This window comes from Rhinopithecus roxellana, chromosome 6 (assembly GCF_007565055.1).
Source record: "Rhinopithecus roxellana isolate Shanxi Qingling chromosome 6, ASM756505v1, whole genome shotgun sequence".
Classification (NCBI taxonomy): domain Eukaryota; kingdom Metazoa; phylum Chordata; class Mammalia; order Primates; family Cercopithecidae; genus Rhinopithecus; species Rhinopithecus roxellana.
Genome location: NC_044554.1, coordinates 140685951 through 140708881, shown reverse-complemented (window position 1 = coordinate 140708881; position 22931 = coordinate 140685951). Strand labels below are relative to the sequence as shown.

Below are 22931 nucleotides of genomic sequence, written 5' to 3'. Positions count from 1 at the left end.
CTATAATAAAGCATACCCTAAAACCCAGTAATACTATGCATAACAATGTGTCCAAGAGAAGTGTGGGTATGTTTATTGCATTATTGATTTTAATAATGAAAAAATAAAAATAAACCCTAAATCTTCATTAATAGAATACTAGATGAATAAATTTTATATATATATATATGTATATATACACACACACAATGAATACTTTTACTCTACAGCAGTGACATCAATGAGCCAGAGCCACATACACTAATATGAATACATCTGAAAATCTTGAATAAAAAATGCAAGTTGCAGAAAAAGGCCATCTGATACAAGTTGTATAAAAGTTCAAACATGTAAAATGGTATTATGAAGTGTGGATACTATATATATTACATATTCAGTAAAAGAATAAAGGAAGCATAGAAATAATAAACAGTGGTGTTAACATCTGGAATTTAAAAGGTGTGAGTTTTCTGTGAATGTGGAATAAAATGTAGGCTTACCAACTGAAAAAACATCAATCATCGTTGTATACTTTTATTTTTGTATCTCAATCAGAATCTTATTTCAAACGATAGTTCAAGATCTTTGTGTGTTTTCTGTTCTACTGAGATGGTTTTCAAATTTTAATCTGGAATTTTACAACTCTTAGAAATAAGCCTCAGGAGACTAATAAGGAAACATTCATAAGTTGAAAGTGATTCACTTATGGGTTCCTTATAAAAAGTATTCTTAATGCCATTAGACTTATATCTGACTTTCAGATCTGATTTTATCTGTCATTAAACTTGATAGGCACATGTGCTTCAAAAATTCAAGTGCACTGTAGAGGTTTAGGAATATGTTAATTATTGGTATATATATATATATATACACACACACATTATCTAAGTTAGTATATTGTGACTAAATACTACTAGTATTATTAGAAAAGTAATAATATTTTAATATAGTGTGTCCTACATACTGTATGTTAAAGTTTTATGTTTCTATTATTTATGATATATTACTCAGGATAAATATTTTTTAAAGGCATTTATGAGTTGCTCTTCACAGAATAGAATGGAAGTTGTATCAAAAGTCATATCTAATCCACATCAAATAAGGTGTTAATATTTAGGAATGAAAATGAGGACAAGAAATTAAATATGAAAAGAATCTGGGCTTTCCAAAAACATTATAATCAAAAGAATCTTTTGGTAAGTAAAGCAATAACTGAGACTTTCCTTAAAGAGCTTACCTATAACCTAGGAAGGCAAAATGCTGAATCAGCATCTGACAAAATGTGTGCATATGCATGGGGGTATGTATGTATTGCATGTGGGTGTGTGTTTGTGTGTGCCTGTGTGCATGCATGTGTGCTTATTTGGGTTGGAGGTCAGCTATGTCTGTTGGTCAATGGAAATATAGATTTATGTAATGAAATTTTCAGTTCTATATCTTTTTTCTAGTATGTCCTACTGTTATATATAGCACATATTTATAATAAATACCTCAAGATTAAAACTATATACCTAAGTAGAAGGGATATATATTCTGTTTCTGAAGGAACCTTAAAGAAATAATCTGTTAGTTGGAAGTCAATGTCACGGTGTGATTTAGGCTCTCCCTGGATTTCCAAGTGTTGCTAAATTTAGTTCATTCTAACCAGGAGAGGCTGAGGCATGCTATTTCTCTGCTGATCTCCAAACAGCTGCTGCTGTTCACCAATCTTTTTTTGAGATAGACCTAATTTAAAATATTACAACCTCATTTCACACTTTGAATTTGTCTTAAAAAGGAGTAATTTATTTCTAGTAGCTTTTTTTAGAAACCTACATTAGAACCTTTATAATACGGTTCAGTTTTTTAGAGTTTCTGTTCTTTTGAAGGGTGTCTCTTGGGTTCCCTTGAATGCATTACATCTCATCATGCAATTATTCCATTTCAGAATTTGTTCATTTTTTAAAATCATTATTTGGTTTTAAGAGCTATTACATGTCTTTTTCCCTTCATGTTGGCCAAGTAACACAGAGTAGACCAATTTTATTAATCAATCAGTTATTTTGTAATTCTGTGGATAAACTTCTATAGATTAAAAAGAAAATCATAGCTTGTACTAACAACCCCTCTTTCAGTTCTGTCCCTACTACAGGGGTCCCCAATCCCCAGGCCACATACCATTACTGGTCTGTGGCCTGTTAGGAACTGGGCCGCACAGCTGGAGGTGAGCAGTGGGCCAGGAAGGATTACCGCCTGAGCTCCGCCTCCTGTTGGATCAGCAGCCGTATTAGATTATCATAGGAGCACAAACCCTATTGTGAACTGGGTATGTGAGGGATCTAGGTTATGTACTCCTTATGAGTGTCTAATGTCTGATGATCTGAGGTGGAACAGTTTCATCCCCAAACTGTCTCCCCTACTCCATAACCATCTGCCTCCACCCCCGTCCATGGAAAAATCGTCTTTCATGAAACCAGTCCCTGGTGCCAAAAAGGTTGGGGGCCGCTGATCTACTATAATAAACATTGTGGCAGGCACTAAGTGGCTTACACAACAGATTTAGTTCTCCTGAGATCATTTGTATTATCCTTTTGCTCACCATGAGAATGAGGTATAAAGAATTTAAATATCAAAGTGACAGTTTTAGGCAGATTAAGCTCCAGAGTCACCTTACTGAAATGTCACATGCTAACCAGTTCAGAGTGTATGTCTAAATTATATATGTCTAAGTTTGCAAATTGCATATAATCCTATAGGTAACATAAAACTATTAAAAGATGCCAGATGAGGAAATCACATGCAGATAGACTTTTAGAAACGGTACTTTGATTTTACTGCAGATAATGAAATAAAGGGAGCTTACTGCTAGTGATTCAGGTGAGATGTGATAAAGGTGTGAAGTAATTCAATGACCAGAGGGATAAAAGCAAAATATATTTTGCTAATAGAATGTCATGTGAAGTTTCTACCAATTACCATTTTATGATAATTTTTCTTTTTTTCTTTTTTTTTTTTTTTTTTTGAGACGGAGTCTCACTCTGTCACCCAGGCTGGAGTGCAGGGGCGTGACCTCACCTCACTGCAACCTCCGCCTCCTCGGTTCATGCCATTCTCCTGCCTCAGCCTCCTGAGTAGCTGGGACTACAGGTGCCCACCACCACACCAGGCTCATTTCTTTTCTTTTCTTTTTTTTTTTTGTGCATTTTTAGTAGAGACGGGGTTTCACCATGTTAGCCAGGATGGTCTCGATCACCTGACCTCATGATCCACCCACCTTGGCCTCCCAAAGTGCGGGTTTATGGGCCCGAGCCATTGCCCCCAGTGCCGATAAACTTTAAAGAATAATTATACTTCAAAAATTTCTGAAACTCACTTCTCAAAGTGTTTGCAATTTATGGTTTAAACATTCCTAGTCCTGTATAATTTTTTTAAAAATCAAAGCACGCTTAATATTCTATCAAGCAAAACAGGCAATATTATAGATTTTGGTACTAGCAACAATACAGAAAACAAGTGAGAAAATGATATTGTAAATGTTTCTTAGTGATGTATTTGGTGAACCAATATGCACATGAAAGGTTTAAGGCAATGGTTTTAGAAGAAAATAAAACCATGTACAGTCAAAATATGTATTTTTCTATTGGTGACATCTATGCCTGTGTAAATTGACTCCATTTCTCTGTTTTTATACTGTGATTTACTATAAACATTATTTGTTTCTCAGTGCAAACATCAAATATCATTTGGTAAAAATGTCCCTCACGTACTTCAATCGTGATTTTCCTTAGACAATTTTGTTCTCTGTCTTGAGGTTGAATAACAGCATTAGAGTAGATTATTTTCCAGGGATTAAAGGTTTGAAAGATATGAGTTCCTTGCCAGCAATCATCAGTTTCCAGGAAGTGCTCGTTACTAAATTTATTATTTTTTAATTAATAGAAAAATTTGTAAAATTGGTTAGCACATGAATTCCTAATTCAATACAAATCAGAATACGTATTATATCATAGTTTCCTTGGGAAAGTAGTTTTTCGTTGGAAAATTATTTTTAGTAAGTTTCTGTTTTCTGAAGCTGGGGATGGAAAATAAAGATAAATTTATCAACTTGCAATAATCAACATTCTAGGAAATATCTGTTTCTGTTGAAAAAGCCCCAGGTCAGACAGATTGAGAAAGCCATTCAACTGTGTTCTTCCTTAGTTGGTATTCTCTCCTGTTGGGGAAGGAAAGAGTTCTTTATTCACAGTCATTTTTTTCCTCTTCATTTGGGCTCATGTTTATGAAACATCTTTATGAAAGACACAAACAAATATAACAGAAATAACAAAACATGTCCTACAAAATGGATCTTCTCTCTTTCTGGGGTTAGAACCTTTTTCTTTTCCAAATGTACTATGCTTGATTTCTATTTTTTATTTTTTGACTTTCACTATTTCAGCTATTCCTCTCTGTAAAGTCCAAAGCAAGAAGAAAACTCAGATTAAATATTTATATTCAACTCCCAGAGCCCTTATTCTTCACTTCAGAGGAAGATGAGAATTGATAAATAATATGCACCTGGCTATATAATGTAAGAATGGTAAATTAAATTGAATACACACACACGAACACACACACACACTTCTTTCAGTATATGCTAAAATGTAAAAATGGTAACAATAATAACTTAATAAATTAAGAGTTAAACATACACACATACATACTTCTTTCAGGGCATGCTAAAATATAATAATAATAACTGGAATAGTAACAGTATTTTAATTTCATTTTATATGTGTCAAATGTTGCCTGAAGTAACTTGTTCTAGTTAATATTGCATAACCAACTACCAATAATTAGTGCTGTAAAATAATCGTTTTACTGTGTTTATAGATTTGGTAGGCCAGGAATTCAGAATGGGCATAGTAGAATTGGCTTTTTCTGTTCTATGGTATCCTGGTAGCTCAGCTAAGAAAACTTCAAAGTTGGAGAATGGGGCTACTAGGCAGACAGCTTGGGCTGCAATCATCTGAAGGCATCTTTCCTCATATTTGGGGGTGGAAGCTGGCTTTTCGACTGGGACTTCAGCTGGGCTGTTGCCTGGTATACTTATACATGGCTTCTTCAAGTAATCTCTTCACATGAGCTACTTTGAGCATTCTTAGGATATATTGGCAAGCTTCCAAGAACAAGTATCCCAAGAAAGAAAGGCTGAAGTGTGTGACAATTTATGATGTATATACAGATGTCATATAGCATCACTTCTGCTATAAGTTATAGCTTCAGAAAGTCATAAAGGTATTCGCAAGTGCAAGGGGAGAAGCCATAGACACCACCTGCTGAAGAAGTATAATAGTGTTCCTGAAGACCATGTGAGATGAAAGATATTGTATCATTGTTCTTGAAAAATAGGATCTATCATAGCATTATTTCATATTGAGAAATATTCTATCCCTATGGATAGAATCTATCCTTATTTTCACCTAACCTGCCAGTCTCAATTCTAAAAGATGTTTTAAAATCATATGTGAAAAGAAAGAGAATAGAAAATTCACTGGAAGTAATTTAAGAAGAATAAAATAATAAACCAAATTCAAAATCTTTATTTTAAAAACATACACAATACAAAGCTTGCTGTATTTTCCTCTTTTGCATCACCAAAGATTTCCCTTGAATTTTTTCTTTTAGATTTTTTGTGTCAGCAGAGTCCAAAAATAACAAAATTATGAATTTTATATTAAGCCACCCACATACTCCTCTAAAAGAGTTTAGATTTCCAATCTTTTTTCCTTGTATATGTACTGTATATATGTCCACTTTCAATTCTACTAATAAAAGCAATTCTACTTGTAAAAGCAAAGAGAAAATAACCATTCTTGAGAATCTCTTATTAGTTAGTATTGTGCACATGCTATTTCTTTAAATGCTAATGCTCTGTGAAGTGGGTGGTATTATCTACTTTTCATGAGAAAGGAAATTGAGGCTCAGATTTAATGATTCACTACACAGTGAAGACACATAGCTCAGAAATTGAATGAGGATGCAGGTCTATTTGACTCAAATGTGTAAGAATATGATTATTTGTCCTTTAGATTCCTTCATCTATAAATTAATCATTAAAATTGTTTAAAATTGTTATAAATTGAAGCAAGCTGATTATTATAGTTCTCAGCTAATGAATAGCAATATGCATTGACTTTTAACTCTATCTGCTGTTTTTACCTCATGCCTTTAGTGAGATCACCACATTTTTATGTAATTTTTTCATATCTTCACACTGTTACTTACCTCTTGCCCCATCATTTCCTCCTAAGTCAACTCTCAGTTCATCGCTAAGACTTATACATCATTGAGAAAACAGAAATAATCAACTGGACATCCTCCATTTCCTAAACACTAAGTCCACAAAACTACTCATCTGTATCCATCCTTAAGATTAATTTTGGCCCTCACAGACTTTCTGGGACTTATCTCCCCCTCTTTTCTAAGTAGTTTAAAACATTAGTCAGCTTCTCTCTCCTGAAGTTTGAACCAGTCTCACTAATAAACTCTTCTCATTAACTTTAAAATTGATTCCAGTAATTTCTACAAGAAAAAAAAAAGTTTCTTGATTTCACATTTTTTCTCTGGATAGCTACTTCTCTCTCTCTGCTTCTCACAATTACACTCTCCAAGGGTTGAGGAGTCAGTCTTCATTTCCTATTCTCAGTTTCACCATGCCACCTTTACTATCTAATGTGCCCAACTTCAAAGAAATTGCTATTGCTAAAGTCACCAGTGGCCACCATGTTGCCAATGGATGCTTCAATTGTCATTTAATTGCTCAGAAACTTTTGAAAAATGTCTTCTAGTCTCTCCTTGGTGGATTCTTTTCGTTCCCTTCTGTTGTCTTTTTTGACATCATATTCTTTCAGTTGTTTTTAGGGGACGGGTGGGGGTAGGATAAAGTGGGGGAGGACTTTTTTCACTTCTAATCTCTAAATAAAAGAACTCGTCTCCTCAGAGTTTTGTTGTGTGCCTTTCTTCCACTATACTCTTGCCCCAGATGTGATGGACAGTGTATATTTTTCCCCTTTAGATCCTCCATTATCCTTGTCTTGAGGCTCTGTACCTCAAGGGATTGTTTGAAATTGGTGAGACTGATCAGTGGTGGTCTGTGTCCTCTGGCTTATGGTGAGGTTTGGTCAGTGTGAGGCACTGGAGGAGAATGGAGATTTGGAGAAAGATAACATTAGAGAATTTATTACTCCACCTCATGCCCAGCTAGGTCACTCCAAAAAGAAATGTGTCCTGTTATCAAATGAAATGACTCCTGTTTCAGTCCATTTTGTGCTGCTCTTAACAGAATTCTTGATACTGTGTAATTTATAATAAACAGAAATTTATTTTATAACAGTTCTGGAGGCTGGAAAATCCAAGATCTAGGTGCCAGCATCTGGTGAGGGCCTCCTTGCTGCACCGTCACATGGTGGAAGATGGAAGGGCAAAGGTGCAAAGGAAGCTGAACTTGCCCTTTTATAATGGCATTAGTCCCATCTGGAAGGGTGGAACTCTCCTGGCCAAAATACCCCTCAAAGGTCCAAATTGTTAATATTGTTACAATGGCAATTAAATTTCAATATCAATGAGGGGGACAAATATTCAAATCATAGCTGCTCCTATCAAATGACCCCCTATATACAGCTACTCTGGGGTTCGTTAGCTAAAACATCCTTAGTCCCTTCAGGAGGTTCAATAAGTTTCCTACTATTGCTAGTTTAGGATACTGCATTAGTCTCTAATAGCTTTCCTTACCTGTCCACATTTCCTAAATAATCTTTTCATTAAACTCTTAATTATCAATTTTAAGTGTGCCATCTGTTTCCTACTGGGATCCTGACATGTGGGATTCTTCACAAGGAAACAAATACCAAGATGGAGATAGGGATGCAAACACATATCAGATAATTATTCCTATGAAACATAAAAAGGGGAAAAAAACAAGCAGAGTTGGGCAAGGAAAGCTTTCAGATTGTAATACAAAACTGATGCTCGTGAAAAGAGAAGGGGATATGCAGGGTTGGTCAGAAATAGCCTCAGACCACAGTGCAGACCTGATAAATTCTCAACCAGCCCACTGGGGAGCTCTGGAACAAAAAAGGACAATTTAAGGGGTCTTCATCGGACAGAAATATCATGGCCCTAGTACATCCATCACCTTTTTGTTATTGATTCTTGTCTGGGAAAAATGTGACCTCAGTTCAAAACCTAAGTTGACTTCTGAAGACAAGAAGAAGTACAGGCTGTCAGAAGTACAGACTGCTAATTGCAGTCTTTGCCCTGAATGGCAAGTTCTATCTTGAAGCAGAGCTTAGGGGCATAGCTTCTTTGTCACCACATCAGGGAAACAGCCATTCCCAATTCTTGAAATATCATCTATACAGGAAACTCAATATTATACCTATCTCTTATCTTAGCTCTAAGCTTAACTCAAAATCTACTAGTACATTCAATTCAGATATATGATAATCATCTCAACTTCAATACATCCCAAAACAATATAGTGAGTTTTCTGTTCTCATCAATCCTGGTTCTATTCTAGTATTTGGAAATTGTTTAAATTCTACCTTTCCATTTCCAGCACTCAAGCCAAAATACAGAAGTTACTCTTGATCCCCTCTTTCTGCACAGAACTTATCCTATTCATTATCAAGTCCTACTTCAAAAATATGTCTTGAGTTCAGTTATTAACCTTGATCTTTATTGCCATTCCCTAAAGCCACGAGCTCTCACACAATATTGGAACAGCCTCTTAATTGGTCTTCCCTCTTCCATTCTTGTCCTTTTCATATCCATTGATTAAAGTGGACTTCTTAAAATATGTCAATCATGTTAATCTGCACAAAAATGTTTCAATGGTTTCATAATTTACTTACGACAAATTGTACTGTCCTTAACATGGCCTCTAATAATCTCACTTATGTAGCTCTTTTTAATTTTTTCTGCCTAATTGTGTTCTCTACTTCTTGCTTACCAGGATCCAGTCATAACTGACTTCTTTATAGATCTTATAATATTTGTAGGTTTTTTTCTTTACTTCTAAGTTTCTGCTCAGAATGTTTTTAATCTTCATTCAAGTTTACAATTATTTAACTTTTATCAGTTAGTTTAAATAAACCTTGCTCTCTGAATTGCTCTCTGAATCTCTTAAAAGAAATAAGGAGTTGCTGTTGTGTTATAGACTTTGTTGCCTTTTTTATGCATTTATTTATGGTCATAGTTGGTTTAGTTATTATAGCTCTTTCCCACTAAACACGATTTAATAGCTCAAGTATCATATCCGTTTAGCATAACACTGCATCCCCGGGGTCTGGCATGATGCTTTGCATCCCATTCATTGGGTCTCAGATTTAGACTTCTTTTTATGGTTAAATGAAAAAGCAATTATAAACTAACCTATAGAATTTATATTCCATGTAATTTCATCCTACTTTTTCTTCAGCAATTCTATAGTTTTTATTTTGGCTCTGCATCCTTTCCCATCCCTAGGATTTTTTTTTTTCTGTTGGAAATCTTACAGTTTGGAGTTTATGACCCTTGAGACACAGTATACATATATTATATATTCTTCAGTGTCTTTTTTTTTTTTTTTTCACTGCAAGCGCTGCCTCCCAGGTTTGCCATTCTCCTGCCTCAGCCTCCCTAGTAGCGAGTAGAGAGTAGTTGGGGCTACAGATGCCCGCTACCACTCCCGGCTAATTTTTTTGTATTTTTAGTAGAGACAGGGTTTCACAGTGTTAGCCAGGATGGTCTCGATCTCCTGACCTCGTGATCCACCTGCCTCCGCCTCCCAAAGTGCTGGGATTACAGGCATGAGCCACTGCATCTGACCCAGTGTGTATTAATGTTTATTAACTTCTCTTCAATGATTGAAGTCATGGCATATTGACTTCTAATAATTACTTATAAATTTACACTTGATATGACTCACAGATAGCGCATCCAACCCAACAGATTGACTCATCTAGATATTGCCTAATGGCTTCTTCATGAGGAGGTTGATTTCTCCCCTAATTATAGGGATTGTGTTTTAGCCCAGGTACAATGGCCCAAAGAGTCTTTTTCAACTCTTCCAACGTAATTATTTCCTGCTACAAACTAAGCAAAGCGGCACATCCACTGACTAGAAGAGAAAGCCAGAATTAGACTGCTTGCTAAAAGCCAGCAAAGTACATCCCTCCTGACGCTCATTTTATGTGCCTAAAGAAAGAATTCTGCAGGGGAAGAGGAGATTTGTGAATGCACCACAGGGAATCTCAGATGAATATTGTCACATTCTTTCTACCCATTTATGAAGAGGTGGAGACTGTAAGAATGTGCTGCCATCATTTTCATTACCTTCTGAGGCATGAGATATAGCTGTGCCTCTGTATTTAAAATTATACATGAAACATTTATCTTTTCATAGGTTTGTGTACACCAATTCAAATAGTAAAAAGATTTGACTAAGAAAAAATTATTCACTTGAACCCCACCCTTATTTTTACTATTTAGCTACATGTTACATCACATGATGAGGGTTAGAACTATGAGAATGATGAGAAATCAATGGCTTACACTAGAAGAAAGGTGAGAAAGAGAGGATTTATTCAAAGCATTTTGGTATTGGAATAAACAAAATCCAACAGCCAAAGTAAATTTACTGTGAGCCCCTCAGAGATACCATTATTTTGTAAATATCACATGTCAAAATGCAAATGGGGTAGATCAATCCTGAGAAGCTTTTCTTGTAACAAAAAGTGAAGACCTAAGTTGACCAGGTCATGCTAAATGAAAGAAAGTTAAGTAGTATTTTTGTTAGATATTGATAAATAATTTAAAATATACTTGGTGGTCATGTGTAAGTGTTGTTATGGTAAATTGGTTAGCTGACATCACAGGGCGTCCCTTGGGAATGATGCGTATTTATATGGAGTTAGTTAAAAAAAATTCACAAAATGTGAAATAATGACATCCATTTTCAACTCTAAAAGCTTGGTACCCTGAAAGTGCACTTTTTTTTTTTTTTTTTTTTTAATGCCCATTCAGTTGAAGAAAATGGATGTAGTCCCTAGGAAAACTGAAGCCCAGAGTGACTTCTGTTCTTGTCTCCTTTATGCACTATTTTCTCTTTCTCAACCTCAGGGCCTCCTTCTAATTAATTCTTCCACTCAACCTTTTCTTTATGAACAAAAAGGAAATAAGTGAATTCATTCAAGAAATATTTATTGACCTGAAACTATATACCAAGCACTCTTCTAAGCACTGGGAAAACAGCAGTGAATAAATGAATAAAAATCCCTGCCCTCCATGGGGCTTGCATCATGGAGTGTAGCACAGGATGGTGATGCAGAATCTAACATACAGTTTGGATGAAAATCAAGGGAAAACCTAGTACTTTTAGTTGCTTTGTCCTTTTTGTGAAATTCCATTAAGGCTCAAAACAACTTACATTTCCCCTAATTGTAGTGTGTGGAGACAAATGTTAAATAATATACTTAAGTGAAGTATTTGATATTAAAATATTATATTCAAAACAAATAAAAAAATGAATGAAGGGATGGTCTGTAGGAGTGTACAATTTTAAATTAAATAACCAAGTGAGCCTTGATACATGGTTAGCATTCCTGTACAGATCTAAGGATGACAGTTCACCAGTCATTTTAAATTTAAATTTCTCATAATGAATTGGGGGATATTTTTCTTCCTTCCTTTTCTTTTCTTTTCTTTTCTTTTCTTTTTTTTTTTTTTTTTTTTTTTTTTTTTTGATACAGGGCCTTGCTCTGTCACTGAGGATGGAGTACAGTGGTGCAATCAAAGCTCACTGCAACCTCTACCTCCTGGGCCCATGCAATCCTCCCACCTCAGCCTCCTGAGTAGCTGGGACTACAGGCACATGCTATCATGCCCAGCTAATTTTTGAATTTTTGGTAGAGACGGGGTTTCTCCACATTGCCCAGGCTGGTCTAGAACTCCTGAGCTCAAGTGATTCCCCTGCCTTTGGCCTCCCAAAGTGCTGGGATTACAGGCTTGAGCCACTGTGCCCAGCTGGGGGTTTTAATAAATTTCAGAGCAGGTTTCCAGGTGGAAAGATATAATTAAGACAATTATTAAAATTATAATTTATTAATTAACTTATTGGTAATTTGTCAGACAGGCCTCAGGAATCATCCTAGTTCATGACCATCCAAGGACACCAAGGGGGTTTGGGAAATGGCCATGTTAAGAAAGGGCGAGACCTCAGGGAGTGAGTTAAGAAGCTATCACAAAAATGCAAGTGAGAGAGAAAGGAACTCATTGAAAATACTGACATTTCAGAAATGTAAGAATGATCAGGTTTGTGGGTTTTTTTTGTAGTCCTTTTGTTGTATCTTATTTCCCCTGAGGATAATGCCCAAGCCTCTTTATTTAGTATTGAAATCCCTTCAAAAACAACCTATTGCTGGTTTCTCTTATGGATGTGTGCTCCAATCACCTATACTTACAAAAACAGGTGGTGGACCAAATTTGTTCCCTAATTAGTTATTGGCTTACCTCTGTCTAGTTTATGTGGACCTCCTATCCTTAACACATAGCTTCCATATTAAAGTTATCTATTTAGTACAAGAAACTTCTGGATTTGCAGCCAACATGTCACCATTTCAGGTAGTAAGGTGGAGGAAAAGAATAAAAGGTTGCTTTAAAGGGCACTTGCCAGCAACTATTTCCTCTAACAGAACTTTTCTATATGCTTCACCAACATCTACTTACATCTCATTGGCCACTTCTTCATGTAAGGAACCTGGGGAATTCAGTCATTTAAACAGATTTATTTTCACCATCTTTCTTGTTACCAAGTAAGCAAAAGAGAAGGGATACTGGGTGGAATAGTCTGTGCTACACCTACCAGATTCAGTCACCAGTGTCACTTTCTCCATTTGTCAAAAGGGGAGACTATTAGCACCTACCTCACAGAGTTGCTTTCTGAAGATTGAATGACCTAACACAGTAATGTGATTAGGAGAGTGCCTTTTGCTAACTGTAAGTTCTCAATAAAGCTGATACATTGTTGGAGTAACATTATTTTCATTTTTTATATGTTTTGATCTTTGATCTATCTTCATTGCCTAGAAAGCTTTCTGGCAGACAGCAAGGCTCAAAAAATATTTGAATAAACAAATAAACTGTTGTTATCACCAGTTAAAATTTTTGCATTGTTGGCAATTAAAAACTTATTCTGTCTCACTTAATCCTTGACTTTAAAAAAAAAAGTTATTAACATTTAACTAACAAATAATAATTGTATATATTTATAGGGTACAGTGTGATGTCTTGGTATATATATACATCTAATCCTTTTTTTTTTTGAGACTGGGTCTTGCTCTGTTGCCCAGGCTGGAGTACAGCAGCATGATCACAGTTCACTGCAGTCTCAACCTCCTGGGCTCCAGCGACTCTCCCACCTCAGCTCCTCCACTATTCCCCCGGAGTAGCTGAGACCACAGATGTGCACCACTACATCCAACTAATTTTTTTAAAAAAATGTTTTGTAGAGAATGGGGTCTCATTATGTTGTCCAGGTTGGTCTCAAACACCTGGGCTCATTCCATCCTCCTGTCTCAGCCTCCCAGTGTGCGGGGATTATAGGCATTAGCCACCTGCCTGGCCTTAATCCTTTATTAAAAGAATATCACAAGCTCCTGGAAGTGACAAGATAGCTGGAGAGTCAGGTTTAGACAGGAACGAGTATCCAATTATTTCTGTTTTGATTTAGGTACAGCTGTTTTCACCCTGTCCTTGAATCACTCCACTCAACATTTAAAGTCCTGGAAGACAGGGTGTAATGTGCAAATGTGACAGAATCATCTGTCTCCCTTTGATTCGAGGACAGAACACATCATTTCACAGTCCCACCAAAACTGCCTGTAACCGGAGAGAGACAGAGAGTTAGGATGAAATTAGTGTGAAAGATGAAATCAGCAGAAGGAAACTGGGTGGAAGATGTCCACAAATGTCATTGCATATTCCCCTTCTCTTTCAGTTGTATTGCGTCCCCAAACCCATGGTTGCCCCTGGGAGAGAAAAGAGAAAAGATATCCAGCAGTTTGGCCTCTGTGAACACATCAATATCATCATTTTCCCCATTGTATAGTAAACTACCATATTGTAAAACAGTGCAGGGATATGATCCCACGAGACCAAAAAAACCCAGTTTTTAAAGACAAGGATGACAGGATTTGACAGTGAGGTCCTGGGGTTGATATTGGAAGACAGTAAAGAGATGTTGAAGAAAGGCAAGGCACTAAGACCAAATGAGTCTTGTCCGTAGAAGTACGGTGACTTTAAGTAATGCCATATGTAATGACATAAATGAACCTTACAATGATTACAATTTTACAAATAATTCTTGTGAAATATTTCATTTTCTATAAGGAATACAGTGCCAATCTGACTGATTATTGAGCAATTGATTATAGTCTCTGATAAAAACGTTGAAACCAGATGGTTTTTCATTTTGTTTGCCTTTACAGATATAGCCAGTAGATGTAGGTCCATGACAACCTAGAGATTTATTTTAAGGCGTGATTCACAATAGAATCATCTACTGTCATTACACAAGTCTTACAGACATTTGGAGTTGCTTTAGTTGACCAATCTTTTGGATATTTTTTAAATCATAAAACTAAAACTTTATTTGATTGCTAGAAAAAAAAATTATATGACTTCTCCAAAATTAATTCATATGATTGGAAATATATATACTAGTGCCGATGAACATTCCAAGCAATTATTGGCAGTCTATACTGTAAACTAGCAAATCATATGCATAGGGAGCTAGAGATCTTATTTTAGCCTCCTTGGATAATTTAAGTCTAGATTTTATACGTAATGTTTGCATATTTAAAAATTGGTACAGACTGATAAAAATGATACCACTGTCTACTCTTGGAATGTGGAATTTGTAAAACTGGACATAAAAATTTACATTTATGAAAATGTACTTTATAAGATTCTCTTCACAATTTGTACTCTTAATTTATATGATTTTAAAAATATTTAACATTCTGTACCTTGACATTTTTTTTCCTTTGTGCAATCATGTTAATTTTTTTTTTTTTTTTTTGCAGTTCTTTAACACATTATTGAGATTACAAACATCCAAAGCAGTTTCATGTGGACAGATTGCATATTTTGAAAGCCTGAGATATTTTATCATGAAACACGCCATGTGGAATCTTTGAAGCATAGATCTCTGTGCAACAGCTGAATAAAGAATCTTTCACCTGGTATGTGACAGAGCTTCTCACCACCACCATGACAAACCAGGAAAAATGGGCCCACCTCAGCCCTTCGGAATTTTCCCAACTTCAGAAATATGCTGAGTGTAAGTATTCCTATTGATATTATGAGATTATTTGACATTTGTGCTAGACAAAGTATCATTTATTTATAAAAGTGGATCATAGATCCCGTTCATCATGGGGATAGATCCAGGTCTGCCTTTTGTGTTTACAAGTCAGGTTGACTTGAGACTACCTTTCTGATATGAGAGAAAGGAAAAGATAAATTAAATCAAGTATTACATCTTGCAGGAAAGGAACTAAAATGTTAGATGCGAAATTAGGCTTGGAAAACACTCTAGCTGTAATAGAAATAAAGCAGAGGATGAGACAGCCTGGCAAAATGGAGAGTGGTTATACTGTAACAGACAGGGAGAAGGACAAACGGGCGCAGAGAGTGAGAAGGAAGGAAATAGAGAAGAGAAAAGCAATGCTGTGCTTGAGACAGTATGGTCTGACTCATAGATACCAAGAGGGAGGGAAAAGGGAGAAGTGTGTGTGTGTGTGTGTGTGTGTGTGTGTGTGTCTGTTTCTGTTTGATAACCTAGCATTTCAAAAGAGAGTAGGCAGTAGGGAGTCATAGATACATTATGGAATTAGAATCAGAGTTTGTAAAAGAAAGAGGTGTCAGGACCTCAAGTTAGGATAGAACAACTTTTTTAGTGTGTGCATTGGTATAAGTGATAGGCTATGATCATTCACTTCACTGTAAGTTTTTTTTTAATATTGTTTCTTTGCATATGTAGAGTAATCTTTTATTTATAAGAAATTTTTTTAACCCTAGATGATCAGGAATACATCTATTTCATAAAGTGACTTTCAACTATAAATATGAACAGCAGTTGATTCATGTGTTGAAGAGAGGAAAAGAAGCAACTGATTAATAGCAAGCACCAAAAGGCTTGGAAAATGATGAGTACAGAAAAAGCAATATAGAGAGAATGCAGTAAGAAGAGTAAGAATAGAAAGAATGACATGGTGACAGGGAGAATAAAATGAAAGTAGTGGAAAGGAGAAAAAGAACCAAACAGCACATGATAGTGAAAGAGGTAAAAATTAAGGCATCTGGGCGACTTGTGCAGAAAGATGTTGTGGGATATAAGAGTTGTGTATCAGGAATGAGTTGAATGATATTATAAAGTAGAAGCAGAGAAAGGGGTTAAACACATATTGGGACTTAGAACATGAAGATAGATTTGGTGGTAGTGGTGAATACTATCACTCACATTTATAGAGTACATATTATGAGCTGGGAACACTAATAAATGCTTCATGTATATTATCTGAAAAGACTAGTTTCAAAGGTATTCTAGAACCTTCCTAATCTGTGGATTGAATGAGGGTATGAGAATGCTTCTGGGTATTTGTAAGGAAGTTCAAAATCTATGATTTCATGGGCATTTTTAAAAACTTTTAGGAAAATGCCTATGACTATTGACTGAGTCAATAATAATAAAAATATGATTACAAAATATATGATATTTGGAAATTTTGCCATCAACATATGGTTCTCACACTCAAAACTGTTTAGGGCCTCTGAATGTATAATATATGCATTTATCATATTACGAATATTTACATTTAGGTTTGGGAGGCGTAGGCAGAAGGATTGCTTGAGCTCAGCAGTTCATGACTAGACTGGGCAAAACAGTGAGACCCTGTCTCTGTGGGAAAAAAAAAATTAGCCCAGTATGGTGACATGCAGATGTAATCCCAGCTACTCGGGAGGCTGAGGTGAGAAGATTGCTTGAGCCCAGGAGGTTGAGGCTTCAGTGAGTCATTGTGCCACTGCACTCTACCATGACTGACAGAGCCAGAACCTGCCAAAAAAAAAAAAAAAAGAACAAGAAAAATAAAGAAAATTTAGTTCAGAATGGCCTAATTCTTCTTTTTCACTTGCAGTCTTATACTCAATACTTTTTAAATTGGTTAAAAATTGATTAGCCTATGATTTCAAATTTCCATATGCTCTGCTCTTTGCTGCTGTGGTAACCTAATCATGAAGTAAATATTTCTGAGCATCTTCTTTAGAGTGAGTTTTCTGCATGGTGCTGCAGGAGATGCAAATATGAAGAAATATGTGTCCTCCCTTCAGGGAATTTACAGTTTAAAAAAGGCTAGAAACTAATAGAAAAATAATTCTATGTCTAGCCAGAATGTTGTATGTGATACAAGCAGACTTTAAGGTTATTTTGGGTTTTACAATTCCACTGGAGATAGGAAAGGAAAGGGAAGTCTTCATACACGAGGCAGGATTTGAAACAAATATTTAAAAATTAGGTTTAAGGTAAATGACAAAGGAAGTGATATGGATAAAAAGGAAAATTTAGCATAAATTTAAGGAAGGATAGGTGAGGCACATTAAGCCCATTACAATTTAAGGGAGAGAGTGAAGTCTATAAAAATGAAATGGTATCAAAATATGCCATACTTGAGTCAAACAATGAAGTCATTGTACAGTTATAAGTGGTAGAGTGACAGAAACAATGTTATGCTTTGAGAAGTTTACTTTGATGACTGAGAAGATGGTATATGTGATGGAAAGATACTAGAGACTAGTTAGCAGGGTGTTGGCATAGACTGTATAACATAGATTATGGAAGACGACTGAAAAAGTGAGGATTCAGATTTTATCACATTGAAATTAACAGAGGATATCTTGGAAAATAATAAAATACAACAACTGACAGAGAGAGAGAGAGATGAAGAGAGAGAGAGATCTGAAATTTTCCTCCAGCTTTAAAAGAAGGGATTATGATGGTATCTGTCAAGTAAAGAAAACACTGAGTTTGGCTTAGGTTATGTTGAATTTGGCTTGTTTATTAAAATATATTTTCCAGGTTTGAGTAGTCATAAGAAAAGTTCCTGTATTATATGAAACATTAATATAAAATATGCAAATTATTGCTGTGATAGCTAACATTATTCATAATTGCTATTGCTCAGCTATAGAAAGAAATTCCATTTGAATTGATTAGCAGAAACACATTTCTACTAAATTATTAAATGTATTATAGGCTGCTACTTATATTTTATTGGCTAATGAATATGGTGATGCATTTAATTATATCATAAAAATGCACAAATTAGTAATAAATTTGTGAAAATTCCTAAAACAAGTGGTAACAAAAATTATCATAAGTGTAAAACTTATACTGAGACAAACATCAATGGATGTTCAGTAAATTGGTAATATGAAATGTCACACTGAGTGTAACAGCATTATTAAAATGGATTCAATGAGAAGACAAATTAACAGATGAACTGTAACTTTTTTTTAAAAAGTGCCAATTCCAAGATTATTACAGTCTTTTTAAATAACGAAGACAACATGAAAAGTGCTAGATTTACTGCTCCAAGGACTTTCCTGTATAATTAGGAAGCAAAGAATATCATGATTAGAACGTATTCTTGTGTGATAAATTGCCAGTGCCAAAATATAATGGGAAACAAACATCATCCTGAAGATTGTAGAAGTCATTGATTTTTCATGCTGTTCAACATGCATGATCAGTTTATCGGGGGCTTTAAAGACTAAACTTTTCATGTTGTAACACAGTATTGGTAAGTGACATTTCTCCATACTCTATTAGAAAAATGATACATTGCATTCACTTTCTTGATTTTAATTGATTTGTATTTTTAACAAGAATTTCTTTGTATGCATTAAAGAAGTCTAAAAAAACAAGTTATTGATTTAAAGTTAAATTTGCAACATGCTAAGATTATATTTCGTATGTATCAAAGAAGTGTTTAATTTGCTTTCTTGGGATAAGGTGGGGCTGTGGAACTCTTGGGCAAGATGAGTGAGCTCCTGGGACCCCAATTCCAGCAAAACCAAATCATTCAATGTTGGACCTAGAGAATACCATAAAGATAATTGTCTCAAGTTATCTGATTTTACATTTTCTCCACAATTGCCAGAATGCACCTTGTAACTATGATTGTTCTCCTAAATGCTATGCTTTTCTTAAAAATAATTAAGGATAAGTAGGGTGATACTGGCACAACATTCCTGGATAGGTATCTAGCATACCAGACAGCTTGTGTTTAAATACTGCTCCTACCATACTTCAGATATCTGACTTTGAGTAACTTAACATATCTGTGTTTTATATGGGAAAAAATATGTCCAGTGCTGTAAGTATTAAGTTGAATGAATTCATATATATGAAGTAATGAGGGCCATGCCTGGCAAATTGCTAGTGATATGACAGTTTACAATTATTATCTTACTAGAGAGGGAGAGTGTTCTTCTGGCTGTTTGAACATATTGTTAATGATCAAGTAGAAAAGAGCCACATTTTGGAGCATGAAGAGTCAGTGTCTGTTTCTCTGCCACAAGATTAGACTCTTCTCACAAGGTAGAAGCTTCTGGTGTAATTGGCAGCCTCTGCTCTGTGTTGTCCCTACAAATGCAGAAGGCAGCTGATGTGGAGCCTGCTGTGGCTGCCTACAGCATGCTGTGACCGCACTCCTGTTTAGGGTTTCAGGCTGAGTCACTCCATGGGAAGCATTTCCCTTGATATGTGGGAGAGGAGTATAATTTTCTTCCTCACTCTTGATATAAAGTCATCCAAACTGTTGTTATAGGATAGAAAGCTCTCACTCCTGCCCTTTAGAGAATTAAGCTTATTACGTATTAGTCTATCAGTGCTTTCTGCTATGGTTCCATGGAACAGCAAAGGGTTAAGAAACTCCTGGGCTTTTCATGGATAACAATATTTTCTATGTGAAATCTACGTGATATTTCCAAATGATTCATTATCTGCCCACATATTGTCACTTAGGATTAGCTTTTTATTTGCTATATATAACACGTGTTATATAGCATGTAAATTATTTTTGAAAAATACTGTGTTATTATGGTGGGAACCTTTCCAAACTTTCATAAATTTCGTACTGTTTATAGCAGCTGGCATTGTAAGGAGTTGCAAAATTACGGTGAATTTGTTCTTTTCAATAAGGACCAATGTGCATAACGTTTAGACCTGGTCTGCAATTTCTTCCACTGGAGTGAGGTATGTGGTGTGACTTCGTGGAAAGAGCTTCGGTTTCGCAGGCAAATATTTGACGGTGTGGAATCCCAGCCCTGTTTTCTACTTATTAGTGGCACGGCCTTCGTAATGTAACATAAACTACCTGAGCCTCAGCTTTCTCACTTGAAAAAGTAGAATCCCACCTCAAAATCTTGTTGTAGGATTTATTGAGACAATAATCAGCATCATACTGAATAATGGATTTTTAGTGCCTACTGTAAATAGTATACAAGTATTAACTCATTTAATCCTCAAAATAAGCCTCAGAGGGAGACAAATTACTGCTGTTTATAGCAGAGTAGCTGGACCAGAACTGTGGCACAATAAGTGATAACAAAGGTCAAACCAGTAATAATTTGTTTATGTTTTTAATGAAGATTGATAAACAGATTCTTAGTCATGTTTCCAAAATAGGAAAAGCTAGAATCCAGGATTCAAATAATGTAATATCTCGGTCATGAAAGGGGAGAGAGACTTGACCTCCTCACAGGTGTATAGTCAATTTATTTTTAGGCAAATTTAGATTACACGCTAGCCCTCTTGCCCATTTGTCATGCTGAGATTAGCTTTTACTTCTGTCCTGAGCCCTGTGTTAGATTGGCTCTATTTTGGGAGGCCCAGCCACTTATTGATAATTACCCTCTTTGTATGAGACAGAAGGATAAATGGCACAGGGCCATTTTGCAGTGTCTGAGAACACATAATTTGATGTCAGACAAAACTGGGTTTGAAGGCTAGTGTTGTGATGTATACTTCAGTTTCCTCTTAGGGTTGCCTTGCTGATTAAATATGGAAATGTATGTGAAGTGCTTGGAATTCAATATATTACTGTTATAATTAGGATTGTGATAGTGGTGGCTGAGACAGTTTATATGAAATGCGGACTTTTAAAATATTTAAACCTTTTCAATTAAAACACTTATCTGAAATGTTTTCACTTACCAGAAATGTCTTGACTTTACCCTGACACTTGGTCTGAAACTTGAATCTGAAACTCTGTTTTAGGTAATTCATGTCTCTCGTTTCTGACTCTTTCTTCTGATTCACACTGATTAACTCAGCCGTTCCTGGCTCTGACCCAGATTATATTTCTAGAATGTATGTTGGCTTCATAATCTCTTTTGCTTCATCTCTGGCTCTGGTTCCTATTTGTTGTACTGCTTCAGACACTATTTCCTGTTGGTGGCTTCTCTGTGTCCATATGTCTTAAATCTCTCAATACCTAAATTTTGCAATAGTAAAAGAAAAAAGTAACTGTGAATGTCTAGACTCCCATTATTTTTGTACCCTAAAGATGCAAAACTTTGGGTAAGTTCTTTTCAGACTTGACCCCCCCCCCAAAAAAAAAAATCCAATCGAGTCCAATTTATGGTCAAGCAAACATTGATATTGAAGTAATGGCATCTGTGGAATATTGGTCAAAGTGAGCCAAATCATGACATGTCTGAAAAATTCACAAAGTCTCAGTGGGTTAACACACCAGAAGTTTATTTTTTGCTCATATTACATTTCCAATCTGAGTCAGCAAGTGGTTTAATCTCACATAGTCTACAACGAAGTCCCAGTCAGATGGAGCAGGCATCAGCTTTAAAAATTGACAGTTGCTGTGAGAGGGAGAGAGAGAGAGAGAGAGAAAGAGAGAGAGCACTTGTGACTGTGTGCTGGCTCTGAGACCTTCTCCCTGGTAGTGATACACTAATATTTCTTTGGCCTAAGCAATTAATGTGATCATATTTAATTTTAAGGGAGTAGCATTTCTTCCATCTGCCCAGTGCCAGGGGAGAACTGAGATATTTGGTGAAAACTATTAATTTGGCCATTATCACAGGAGTAAATAGAACCTACCATTTACCTTGGGACATTAGCCAAGTCATCACAATTTCTTTATACTTTCATTTCATCCCCTCAGTTTATACTGAAGATAATAATCACTGTGTATAAATGATAGCTCTTATTTTTATTAGTGATATTATAACAATTTATAACAAAAATTATCACCAAGGCTTATGTATCTTAATATGATACTTTATCCTTAACTCAATTATGGTTTAAAGGTTGTGATTAACTAGAAGTTTCCAAGTTTCCTTAGTTGCCACTTTCTACATTATTATGGAAGCACCACAATAACTAATAAATAAATAGAGTACACAAGTTAGAGGAACTTAACTGTACTCATTCAGCAGCCTGTTCGGAGAGACAGATCGGGTGGCAAATGATGACAAAGCAATGAAATGCATTCTCTGAATGTTATGTATGCAAGATTCTTGGAGAGCTTTTAACTCTGCTGCATATGGATAGAAGTTGAGAGAGGAATGGGATTTTAATTTGAATAGAAAGTATTGAGTAGAGGTAGGGGAAGAAGAGAAACTCCAACCAGTTATCAGAGCATGTGGAGAAGCAGGAATGAATGTTACCTATCAGGGAAGAACTTGAAGTGTGTGTTGGTGTATAGATATATTTGTGTATGAGCATGCATGTTATGCATGTGTGTACATGGGCATGAGTATAAGCACTGAAGGTAAGGCTGAAGAATTTAGCAATAGTCACAAAAAGTAGGTCTTTAGATGCCATTGATAAAATATTATCCATCAATATTGCCTAATAACGAAATGAATAC

The 22931-nt window shown here is 35.6% G+C and overlaps 1 protein-coding gene across 19 annotated transcripts in view; it reads left to right on the top strand.

Moving 5' to 3' along the window:
- Window positions 1-22931, top strand: part of DGKB (diacylglycerol kinase beta) — an 832080-nt gene that overhangs the window by 117027 nt on the left and 692122 nt on the right. For all 19 annotated transcript variants that reach the window (XM_030932056.1, XM_030932048.1, XM_030932051.1 and 16 more), the window contains one exon: window positions 15063-15319. Coding sequence is in view for 16 of the 19 variants with exons in the window: in XM_030932048.1 (XP_030787908.1) it covers window positions 15250-15319 (70 nt within the window). In the remaining 3 variants the exon portion in view is untranslated. Of the gene's footprint in view, window positions 1-15062; window positions 15320-22931 lie in introns of those variants that run through there.